Source organism: Taeniopygia guttata, chromosome 1A (genome assembly GCF_048771995.1).
Source record: "Taeniopygia guttata chromosome 1A, bTaeGut7.mat, whole genome shotgun sequence".
Lineage (NCBI taxonomy): Eukaryota > Metazoa > Chordata > Aves > Passeriformes > Estrildidae > Taeniopygia > Taeniopygia guttata.
The window spans coordinates 12,785,634-12,798,234 of NC_133025.1; the positions used below are offsets into that span (position 1 = coordinate 12,785,634).

At 47.4% G+C, this 12,601-nt stretch overlaps 1 protein-coding gene across 3 annotated transcripts in view; it reads left to right on the forward strand.

Annotated features, from left to right (window-relative positions):
- The first annotated feature begins 5,870 nt into the window (after window positions 1–5,870).
- The window catches only part of LHFPL3 (LHFPL tetraspan subfamily member 3), a 231,489-nt gene continuing 224,758 nt past the window's right edge, over window positions 5,871–12,601 (forward strand). For 2 of the 3 annotated variants that reach the window (XM_012568867.5, XM_030263774.4), the window contains exon 1: window positions 5,872–6,565. In XM_012568867.5, the coding sequence (XP_012424321.2) occupies window positions 6,097–6,565 (469 nt within the window). In that variant the 5' untranslated portion in view covers window positions 5,872–6,096. Of the gene's footprint in view, window positions 6,566–12,601 lie in introns of all 3 variants that reach the window. The other variant, XM_030263775.4, reaches the window with a different exon arrangement.

Here is a 12,601-nt window from a genome sequence, read left to right on the forward strand (position 1 = left end):
GACAGCAGCCTCAGCTGCACAGCTATCTTTGAAGATGTACAGCATGTAGCCTGCAGCTCGGTATTTCACAGCACCTTTTGTGTTGCATCTCCTGACCCTCTGGCAAACAGCTGCCGCAGCAGGAGCAGCGAGATTCCGTCACTTCAGGGGGAGTCTGTGGTGCTGCCTCTGAACAGCACAACACAGCAAAGCACCTGCGAGCTCTGCTGGGTTAATTAGCAGCACTGACGAGCAGGCTCTGCATGTGAGGCAGAGTGTCTTTACAGCAGAGCCCTGCAGGCGTGGCTGCTGCTGGCAGTGAGGCAGCTCACTCAGAGAGGCCCCAGGTGCAGCACTGGGCTGTGCAGAATGCCCCTGGCATTGGGACAGAGCTTCCTGGGCCTCAAGAGGAATCCTTCTGTGGAGAGTGGGGACTGGAAAGTTTAGCTTCCAACTGGTCCATAAAGTTTTCTATTTTACACAGTGAGTTTCAGAGTCATTCTGCAACTCCTCCAGGACAGAGAGGCTGAGGGGAGGAAGCTGAAGCAGGTCTTAGCTGAGTCATGTGTCATGGTGCTCTCCTTCCTCACCACGGATCTTAATGCTCCCACTCTCCCTCTATTTACTTCATCAGCTTCATCTGTATTCCCACCTGCTCTCCCCTTCAACAGCCACTGCTCATCCTGCTTTTATGCAGGTGAGCCTACCCTGGGTTATGAAGTCCAGTCTTCTGCTGTCACTGAGAACCCAGCTACTTAATCCTTTACAGAGGTTTTCTTTCTTTTCAAGGCTGATGGGATCTTTCCTTCCTTTCATTCTTTGCTTCCACACACATCTCATGTTCTTTCCCTCTCAGGAAAGCCACTGCTCCTTGCCTGACCACTATTCTCCCCCTCTCTGTCTACTGAAGTGGACTTCTGTCATTTGCAGCCAAGCACCTTGATTTGGAATAGGCTTTGGAATATGTGGCTTTTTTTCTGCTGATTGCACACCATTGCCTGGTGCTTTGGGATATCAAGTCCTGCAACCTTCTGGGAATGTGACTCCAGAATGGCCACAATGTGCTTCCCAGTTCTGCCCTTATGGCCTACAGAACTGCCCCTCCACTATCGCCATCACCAGCAGGACTAAATTCAAGAGAAATTGTGTCAATCTACACTACTCTCTAATTTTTTACAGTAGGCCTAAATTGGACCATTTCTGACTGACACAGTGGTGGCAAGAAGAGTTTCAGCAACATCAATTACAGTAATTCTAGCCAGCCCTTTGCTGTGCCTCTCCCACAGTTGTTAACACTACAGAAATAGAAAGAAATGCCATTTCCTACTCCCCAAGAAGGAACATTTCACCAGTGCAGCTGTGTCCCAGGGGAAAGAAAGCCAAAATGTGCAGATACTATAATAAAATAAGACATAATGTTAAAGTTAATGCTTTGTGATAGACCACTGGCGAGGCTGTGGGTTGCCACAGCAACAGGGCAATACACACCAGGCTGCACTGTGGGGCTGCTGGAGCTGCACATTGGAGCTGCTTAAAGGTCATCATCCTGCTGCCCTGAGCAAACACATCAGCAACTGTTTGCAACCAGCTCTAGACAGCCTGGGACCAGGGAAAAATCAATCCAGACCGAGGCATACCTTAAGATGCTGTCTACCACCAGTTAAGCTGTAATCAAGTGCAAAACATGCATAGGTTATCTCAATCATCAGTGAAACAGCACAAAAAGTCCTGCTTGGTCTTTAGTGTTGCCCTAGCTTCAGCTCCCACTGAATGCTGGAGAGCAGGAGCAGAGAGAAGGCCTTAGGATGTTTCAGCTTCTGCTCTGGATATCCACATATCCTTGGATACAAGTCGGAGAAGCCTCAAGTCTACCTTGACTTGCCTTCCTTCCTTCTCTTCAAGACCCAGGATCTAGGCCAGCCCAAATTAAATGAGTCTAGTTTTTGTACATATCTGTATCTGTTTTGTTAAAAGATTGTAACAGTTGTATGTCGCTATTTAAGTGGGGTGAGAGTGAAAAATTGGTAGGCACTGGGTGAGCATGGTAGCCAGCAAGTGATACCACAGAAAAATGGGAGGAAAGCCCCTGAGGGGTAGAGCAGCTCATGAACACTTGCATGAAGCTACAGATATGAAAAAGCTCCTGGAAGCCTCTCTGTGAACCATAGGAAAAAACTTCTGAGGCAGAGCTGCAGTTTTAGAGGGTTGGATGGAAGACACTGTTCAGAGGGGCTGGCAGGAGACAGTCGTGTCTGAGCAGGGACATCCCTGTCGTGGAAGTTTGGCTATGTCTGTGTGAGCCTGGCCTCATGTGCTCAACAATTCTTCCCAGTTACCTCAACTGTCATCAAAACTAATCATTTATTGTCTGACACTTTATTGCTATTGATTAATTGACATGTAAATTCCTAATACCCCGTTCCCTCCTCACAGACATTTTTGTGTAATTCCTGTCTTGATAACTCTTCTCCAGCCATGTATTCACCCCTTCCCCTTTCTGGTTTTTCCTTTGTTTCCCACCATGTGAATATCAATGAATTCCCAGATGTGCATTTCTTCCCAGATGTTACCCATGCCCCAGCAACTGAATGCATCTGTTCTTACCCACTGTGTCCAAGGGTTTCTTGGCACAACAGCCTCTCTACAGAGTGGTCCAAACAAAATATTTGAGTAGTTCTCCACCACAGTTCCACCACTGCAAGTGACTGACACGTTCCAAAGAGAAATGTTGTGATTAGAAACATTAACTAAATAACTTTTATTATAAGCTTTTATTTTGTGTTCTGTGTAATGATCTATATTAACAAAAAATGAGCACATCTGAGCACATCCATGGTCAGATAAAATGAGTAGTGTTCTCCAGGCAAATTTGAGGCACAATTATACTTTAAAAGTTGTATAAATTTTCTTTAAACTTGCCTATTTTTAACCACACATGCGCATGAAAATGTTTTAAGAGCAATATTATGGTTGGAAAATCTAGTACTGAAGAGGATGTGCCAAAAAAAAGAGCTGTCTGTGCCACTTGATTTACATCCCTTTGTTCTGCATTACATGCTCACATGCTAATTGGTAAACAGGATCCTGCCTTATCAGGTGTGGGAGACAGCAGCTGCTGTCCAGAAAGATCAGAATGATGAGAATCCTATTTCACCTGTTGAAGAAGCTTTTGGTGAAAATCCTGGCTCCAAAGTCAGACTCTCTTAGATGAGACTAGGTGGCAGCCACAGGGCTGGGACCCAGTTAATTTTCAGGGCAAAAAATCGTGGAGGTACAATATTGTTGGAGAAAAAGGATAATCTTCTGAGGATTAAGATGATGGAAGCTGTCTGGAAGAGATGGGGACTATCCCTGCTTCTGTCATAGAATTCTTCTGTGATGCCAGGCACAATGCTTAAAACCTTTCATAGATGAGCAGCAGCTCAGTATGGCTCCTTCTGAGGCCTCATTTTCAGAACTGCTGCAACCAAAATCCATGCAAGGTCTGCTCTGAGAAATAAGGTCCCAGCTGCCTTTCAACCATTTGTTCAGAATATGCCAACCTTCTATCTCATAGAGACATTCTATTTTCTAATGCTATGAAGCACACATATAATTGTGTTAAGAACAATAAAAGAACTCTTAAGACTGTCTTCAGGTATTTTGAAGAAATTCTAATACCAAAAAATGAGACTGGAGGATTCAAAGCTCTAGAGAGGAACACAGCCACAGATATTCAGGTGCCCCCAAAACCAGACATTTAGTACCACTTTCCCATTTCCAATGCATTAAACTGAAGGACTCGTGGGTATCACCTAAAGTCCATGTGAATTATGTGACCTTTTGGTGCTGGAGACCAGAGAGGACATCCTAGGACAACCAAACCAATCACTGCCAGGCAAAGGTGTTCTTTCCACAGTCTTTAACTCAGCTTTTCAGCAGAACCCTAGATTCTTCCCCTGCTTCTGGGCCTTCCTTTCTTGTCCAGACTGGTTTCTACATTTACCTACCCTAGTCTGACTCTTGTTCCCCAGCTTTTCTCCAAACTCAGTATTTTGTCCTCATCAGCTCTGTTGACCCATTTCTTCTACAAGCAACTCATTTCTCCTCTCTTGACTCCTTCACAGGTCATGTCTCTTCTTCCTGCCATAGCAATTCTTAGGGCCATCTTTATTGTATGTGTGCATATTTAAAGGCCCACTACTGCTAAACCTCCCATTTGGCACAGATCCCTTCCCCACCTACTTTTTTTTTTTATAATTATTATTTTGCTGAACATCTTTCCCAACCCTCCCTCCGACTTCCATTCCTACATTGTCTTGGGCCACTTGAGGTTTCTCCTGCCTTCTATACCTGGCTCGTATTTTCTGCACCTCCATACTCCACGGTTGCTTAGAGGACAATGAAGAGAAGCATCCTGCGCCGAGCCCTGGGGCCTGGCGAGCCTCAGCGCGTAGAAAACAGGAGCGAGCACCGAAGAACCATCACTCCTCCTGGTGCTCGAGGCTGGAACAAGTTCAGCTGCTCTCTGAAGGCGGCAGATGAGCAGTCCGGTCACGCACGGCAGCGGCAGCAGAGCAGGACGAGCAGCGGAGCACACCCGGGCACCTCCGGCGGCCCTGGACAAAGCGTGCTCGGTGTGAACCAAACCTCCAGGGATGCTAGCATACTTTCCACATTTGGACCCGCCTACCTAAGAAAGCGGGGCAAGTGTGGTTATTTGGGGTCCACGCTGCCTATGATGCCTGCGTCTAAGCATACCCATGCCACGTGTGCCAAGGGCAGTGCTCCCCCGGCCTGACTGCAGGACACGGCTCCCTTCGTGCTCCCGCCCCCTCGGCCACAGTTTCTCAAGCTCTGACTGTCCCCGACCCGAGCGCGGCGGTCTGAAACTGGTGGCAGGTGCTGCCCTTTCCTAAACTCCTCTGAGGGAAACTTGAGCAGGGCTGGGGTTGCCGCTCCATTGGGCTGCGCCTGGTTAGTAGCAGTCGCGGGGCAGAAATCGAACTTTGCTTGAAACAGTTGAAAATGTAAGGAACGGCAGGAATCATTTCCAAGGGAGTCTCTCCCTCCTGCCGGCGCCGCGGAGCGCCAGCGTTCAACTGAGCGCGGCCCCTGCCGGCACCGCTCTGCCTGCCGTGAGCTCGGGCTCAGCGCGCAGGTCGGGGACTGCAAATCCAAGTGTCACTGCCACAGGAATGATTATTACCAGATGCTAATTACTCCTTAATGCATGCTAATCACTGCTGCATGCCTGCTCAGCGCGCTCAGAGCGCCGGGTGCCAGGCAGGAGGCACTCGGCTGGAGCGGAGCGGCTCCTCGCAGCCTGAGCCCCGCTCCAAGAGCCGCCACGCTGCGCTCACACAGCGCTCTCCTCCGCGGCGCCATCCCGCTCCCGAGGCGAGCCCGCTGGTGATTCCTGACTCCCCCGAGCTCCAGGCTTTGCCTCGCATAGGTTTGTTTCCTTCAGGCGGGAGACAAGCGCCGCCGGCTCCCCCCGCTTCACGGCAGGCACCCACCGCAGGGAACCCAGCAGGTGCCGCCCCCGGCTGAGCGGCGATGATGATGTTTTGTGCGGGGACGGGAACGCCACAGACACGTTCTAAACTTTAAAACCCGCTCCCTGAACATGTCTCCCAGGACGCGCTGCATGAGCAGCGTCGGGAGCGGGTCCCCTCGGCAGCCGCTGCCCCGGCCGGAAGACGCGTCCGGGGGCTGAGGAGAGCCGCGCACAGGGCTCGCCCGGGGAGAGGGCGCGGGCGGCCCCTCGCCCCCGCCGGCCGCCGCCACGTCCCCGACCGTGCCCCGCCGTGGCTGCGCAGGGCGGCGGGACGGCCGCGGCGGGCGGTGTGCGGGTGGCGCCCGCGGCGGAGGGCGGGCTGCGGGGCGGGCGGTGCGCGGGGCCGGCGGCGCGGCGCTGCGCCCCGATAGGCGGCGGCGGGCGGTGCCGGTGCTGCCGCCGCTGCCGCGGCTGCTGGTGCTGGCGCGGAGCCGCTGAAGCCCGGCAGAGGGGCTCGCCGGCTCTCGCACGCAGCGGCGGCGGCGGAGCGCGTCGCGTCGAGCGGAGCGAGCGGGGAGGAGGAGGAGAAGGCGGAGGAGGAGGAGGAGGAAGGGGAGGGGGGCACCTTCTCGGCGAGGATGCCCGGAGCGGCTGCAGGGACGGCGGCTACAGGAGCAGGCTCGTCAGGAGCGGTAGCAGCGGGGATGCTCCCAGCTCAGGAGGCGGCTAAGATCTACCACACCAACTACGTGCGGAACTCGCGGGCCATCGGCGTGCTCTGGGCCATCTTCACCATCTGCTTTGCCATCGTCAACGTGGTGTGCTTCATCCAGCCGTACTGGATCGGGGACGGCGTGGACACCCCACAGGCGGGCTACTTCGGGCTCTTCCACTACTGCATCGGCAACGGCTTCAGCCGGGAACTCACCTGCCGGGGCAGCTTCACGGACTTCTCCAGCCTGCCCTCGGGAGCCTTCAAAGCTGCGTCCTTCTTCATCGGGCTCTCGATGATGCTCATCATCGCCTGCATCGTCTGCTTCATCCTCTTCTTCTTCTGCAACACAGCCACCGTCTACAAGATCTGTGCCTGGATGCAGCTGACCTCGGGTGAGTGGAGGCAGCGGCCCCGGTGCTGGGGGGCTCCGCGCCGCCCTGCCCGGGGGGCACAGCCCGGGGGGCACAGCCCGGGGGGCACGGGCGGCTCTGGACAAACTTGCGGCGCCGGCGGCCGCCCGGGGCGGGGAGCGGTGGGGGCGGGTGTCGGGGGCCGGGGGTGCCCCGCCGGGGCAGGCCGGGGGAGGATGCTCGGGGTGTCGCGACACATCGGCAGCGTCGCAGAGCCGTGCCCGTTCCTGCCCCGGGCCGCCCCGCCGCCCGACTGGGCGTGGGCCGGGGCAGGCTGAGCCCGCAGCTCCTCGCAGCGCTCCGAGGGCTCCGGGGGAACTGCCCGCTTTCGGTCGGGGAACCGACCCGCGGGCAGCCCCAGCAGCTCCAGGGACCGCGGGCGGCAGCGGGTGGGTGTCCTCCAGCGCGTGGTCTGTCGTAAAGGTCAGGAGAAAATGGCAGTGGGGACAATTCGAGCTGGCGACGGTGGGTGAAGGCAGCTGCCCGCCTGTTGAAGCTTAGTCCCGGTCCCGCAGTTCCACCTGGCCGAGGCAGAGCCCACTTCGGCTCCGCGGGAGGGGTTGCTGAGGTTTTTTGCTGGTGAACTGGAAAGGCAGCTGAGGTCGCTGGATGTGGCATGCATGAGTTTTGGTTGGGGTCTGTTTCATTTGTCCACAAGGTTTATTTTCCATTATATGTTAGGGGTGTAAAGAAAAAGAATTCATTTCAGTTGCTGATTTTGTTTCAGAAGATCTCCTGACTTCATTTGACTTTCCCCATCACATCCACTGTCTCCCTGGGGAAAGCGTATGGCAGGAAAGAGGGGAAAACACCAGGACATCCCTTTTTGCATTTCCAGCACAGCTTTCCCTCTGAGTTAGTGGGGAACTGGTTATTTGTGTGCAGCTGGGAGGGTAACAAGAAGAGAATGGTCTGCAGAAATAAGATAGTAATACAAGCAGTTTTAGCAAGACAGAAAATATCAATTCTTCAATCATTTGGGAAAAAAAGGGGCTAAAATCAAAGCATACCTGTTACTTGTCCTCCTGGTAAAACCCTTAAATTGAGAAGTTTTGGAATTAGCTGTTAGAGAAACAGCAAAATGTCACCAAAATGGGCTCACAATCACTTTTTCAGTCCCCTAAATTGACCTACATTCATTTCAGGTTCTGAGCAAAAATTCTTTTGAGTTTTCTACTGAACAGCTTCAGGATTATTCAATTTCCCATCTAGTCCATGAGGCTTGGTGGAATTCTCTGGTTTGTGTGAAACACCTCTAACCATTTCTCTCTCTGATGATCTTTTTCTGTGTGCTATTATACATTTTTATGCTGTTTCCTTCACTGAAGTTTCCTTGTAATTTCTTTCTGTATCACTTGGGGAGTGATCTGCAGGCACTTGAAGTTGGTAGGTTTTCTCCCAGTTCCAGTGAGTTTAGTTTTGGGTTCATTATCTCTATACTGGGAGGCCCCTTTGATGCTGGTGGCTCCTCTGTCCATTTAGTAACATACATTCTGATATGGTCTGGTTAATTGTACACTGTCATGTCCCTTGGCTCTGAGCAGAGCAAACTGTTTCATCTTTGCATGACTGATGTCTCCTCTGCCCCATTAAGGACTTCTGCTTTCAGCTGCCTCCACTTCTTATGGCTCTGCTGCTAAAAGGTGCCATGAATATTCACTGTTTTGATGCATTTCAGCATGTTTTTTTCATGTCCAGTGTGCAGTAGAACAGCACAATTTCCAAATCCCTTGCACTTTCCAGCATCAACATCTATGGTTGTACTACTTCATGCCCAGAGGTGCCAGTGCAAGGTAGATAAAATGAATCTGATTCCTTTACTGTGTTTCTGTACAGGTGAATAATAATGTTAAGAAACCACTATATGTGACTGATCTCCTGGACTCCAGTCTATACCACGCTGCACATGTGCAGGTGTGACTGGAGATACATTTTCAAGGAAAGAACACAGAATTTTTGTCATCTCCAAAGCTAGTAGATGCACTGTTGGCATTAAAAGTCAACAAAAGGAGCTTTATGTTAGCAGAAGAATCACTTCTCAGACTGCTTCCCTCCAAAATTAATAAGGGAATACATGCATAGCCAAGTGGTTGTTTACTGTCTTTCCCAATTTGTACACAAATTCCCTGGAAGAACTAGAACAATGCTGGGTGTTGAAATAACCTGACTTTATTTTTTGCTGAATGTTTTAATTCAGTATTTACCTCACTGTTAATTTCTGTATTACTTTAAAAAGTTTCCTCGAGGGAGAAAGAACTGCCATAAAGTTCATACTGTTTTGTGTCACATCCTTTGAAGAAAACAAAGGTGGTTGGACAGAAGGAAAACAGAGTAAAATGTGCAGGACAGGAGTGTTATAATGATATGTTTTCTCTGAGCTATATGACCTACTTCTGTTATTAGTTTACTATTTTGAAAGTATAAGTAATATACAATAGTAATCCTAAAATGCTTATCTCAGAAAAATATAGTAATGTCATCTACATATGCATATAGTTCTGTGTAGTACAGGAACAAAATTGAATCTGAAGTAATGAAATAAGGAACCATGTGAATATAGCTTTGATTTTGCTTGCTATTATGTACTTTCATAGTGTTAGCATTTGGTTAGGTAATATAATACTTAAGACTGATATAATTTAAATCTTGTTAGAATCAGTTTGCTGATGTGGACTCATGCTTGGTTTAGGATTGCAAATGAAATTTGCAAATGAAAATTGCTTAGGAACTGATTTCTTTAGAAGAAAGATTTGGATCACAGTCTGTCCTGCATGAGTCATTATAAATTGTCAGCATGATATAGCTCTTGTTTTAAAATGGTGTTTATTAAGTAAGAAAAAGATAAACAGTATCTTGGGCACATACACTTTCAGTCCTTGTTGCTGTCTAATCATGTCTATAACTAGACAGGTCTATGACATGACAAAGAAGAAAAATCCTAAGAAAAAATGTGTTTCCTGTGTGTACGTGAGTGCAGCATAGATTAGATGGTTTTATGATTTAGCCATGGCTTAGACTGCCTTTTTTGTTGCGTGTGCATAATGCTGTCAGGGTACACTTGATACTTTGAGAGCCAGTGTTGGCAGCCTCTTTCTCCATCCCCTAACCTCCTCTTCTGCAGTTGCAAAATCATAGGTACAAGCAGTATGCACTCACCTAATTTGAGCAGCTGCACGATCACAAACTCTTGAAATCATTAGGAATTAGGTATTACTGTTTTTTGTTATACTATACCTCAAGTTTACAGGAAACCTCACAAATAAAGATAATTCTTGACATTTATTCCTTTATAGGTTAAATAAATTAAACACTTTTGTTCTGTCATTATGATTTTTTTCACTGTATTTGTCATTACTTTTTTCCTTTACTAGGATGTTTCTAGTTATAAGAAAGAAAAAAGTAAGGAAAGCAGAAGAAAAGCATAGGAGTGTCCCATGGACAAGCAGGATTAAATCAATATATAGGTTTCCCATGCCCACAGTAAGAGGACCATTGAACAGAACATAAAAGCTCTGTACTTTAGAAAACCACAATCCAGTGATCTTTGACAGTGGTCTGCAACAAACATGAGAGCAGCTAAAGCCCATTTTGCCCTCTGTGTTTTTGGTTCTCCAGCATTTGTATTCAGGGACTTCCTCAGATGGACCTTGGCATTTAAAAGGTCTTGCTGGATTTTGTTTTTTGAGACTTTGGTCGCATTTTGAGCCTGTGTAAACTTTTAGCATTTACAGTGCCCTAGAACAAGGAGTTCCACAGCTTGATATGTGTTGTGTGAAGATTCAAGGTTGTTTCTGTTTTAAATCTTGTGCCTACCCATTTCATTTCATCCTCTGAGCTCATGCATTGGAAGAGCCTGTGAACAGGGAACTTGGAGACACATTCCCTGTCCTGGCTCTGATTACACCTTTGCTGTATGCCCTCAGTTACCTGCTTTTGTGAACTTTGGCGTCTTAGCCAGTCCTTAGTTGTTAGGTTCATCCCAGCTGCCCTGCCTATAGCTATTTCCAGAATACTCTCTCTTTTCAGAATCTGTGAGACCAGACCTACACACGATATTCAAGACAGACAAACCAGCCATTCATACAGTGACTAAATAATATTCTCTCTTTCATTCTGTGTTTCTTTCCTAGTAATTAGTAGTACTATTTTTTTCCCTGTTAGTGAACATTGGGCTGATGTTTTCACACAACTGTCTATTATAACCACAAGATCTCAGTCCTGGAGTGGTAATAATCACCTTGGGGCACATAATTTTGTGTAGTTGGTTTTTTTCCCCCTTAAAGAAATGACTTCATATTTATCTACACTGACTTTAATTTGACTTTTTATTGCCTAGTCACTAAGTATTGTGAAGACTTTCTTCACAGTCAACCCTTATTGTAGCTACCCTGAATGAGTATCAGCAGCTAACTTTGTCACCTCGCCATTTATCCTGTTTTCCAGCTCATTTATAAATAAGCCAGCAGCTCCCAAGTTCCAGCACAGATCCCTGCAGGATTCCACCATTGACCTCTCTCCACTTGAAAAATTGACAGTAGTGTCCTACCATCTGTTTCCAATTATTTCTCCTTGCAAGGGCATTTATTTTTATCCTCTGGGAGTCTAGATTTTTTTAAGACTTATGAATGATAGATTCATCAATTGTCTTTTGGAAATTCAAGTAAACATTGTTAATGAAAACCATAGTACACATTATTTTTTACTTCTTTGTAGAACTCTAGTAGTTTTGTGAAAAATTACTTAAAATGGATGTATTGGTCCTACCTTACTTCCTTTCATCACACAAATATGTCATGTTTGTACACATGCTGGCATACACTGTTTTGTTGTTTGTTTTTTTTTTGTTCTTTTTGGGCTTTTTTTGTAGTTCTACTGATTTATGTCATAAAGGTGTTGGTTTTTCCCAGGTTTTCCCTAGACTTGTCTTAAACTAGTTTTTAAAACTGGTTTCCTATCACTCAACCGCCAGATCTTTGAGGCCAAAGCAGCCATAATGAAGAGGTTATTACATGCCACAGTTAAAAGTCTACTTAAAACAGGGAATTGTTTTAGAATGAAAAGGAGAAATTCTTAATTCCAACCGTGTTGTTTGCCTTTATGCTTGAAATCAGTCTGCAGGACCAGGTGACTTTTATGTAAGAGTCTTAAAAGGCTTGACCTTGATGCTCTTGGAGCCTTTGTTACTGCTGTTTGACAGATCTTGGTATAGGGGTAAATTCCTGAAAGCCAGGAAAAAACCCAGCCTTGCACCAGTGTTTGAACAGGGTATCTCATGGAGTCAGACAAGGATCTCATGGCCTCAGTGTCTTTAAGAATTTGTTGAGAGAGTAATTTACATTTATGGCTCCTGAACTTTGCAGGTGGCATAAAAATTATTTGTTTAAGAAATGATAGTTATTTTTCTAATAAATTATAGTAAAGATAGCTAATTGCATAGACTCATTTGGATGTCATAACAACATGGGCTTATTTCTACAACCTGTATTTTAATACACCAAATGCAGTGTAAGATTTCTAAGAATCAGAATCATGGAATCACAGAACCATAGAGGAGACCTTAAAGATCATCCAGTTCCAATCCCCTGCCATGAGCAGGGACTCCTTCCACTAGATCAGCTTTCTCAGAGCCCCATTCAACCTGGCCTTGAATACCCAGGGGTGGGGCATCCAGAGTTTCTCTGGGCAGCCTGTTTCAGTGTTTTGCCACCCTCATAGTAAAATATTTCTTCCCAATATCTAATCTAAACCTACTTCTTAGTAGGTTTAACTTAACTTCAAGTTGCAGCTTGAATCCATTTCCCCTTGTCTGTCACTATGTTCCCTTGTAAATACTTCCTTGCCATCTTTCTTGTAGGCTCCCTTTAGCACTGGAAGTCCACAATTAGGTCACCCCAAAGCTTTCCAGGCTGAACAATCCTATTTCTCTGAACTTTTCCTTCACCTTTCCATCCGTCTAATCACCTTCATGGCACTTCTCTGGACTCGCTCCAAAAGGTTCATGTCCTTGCTGTGCTGGGA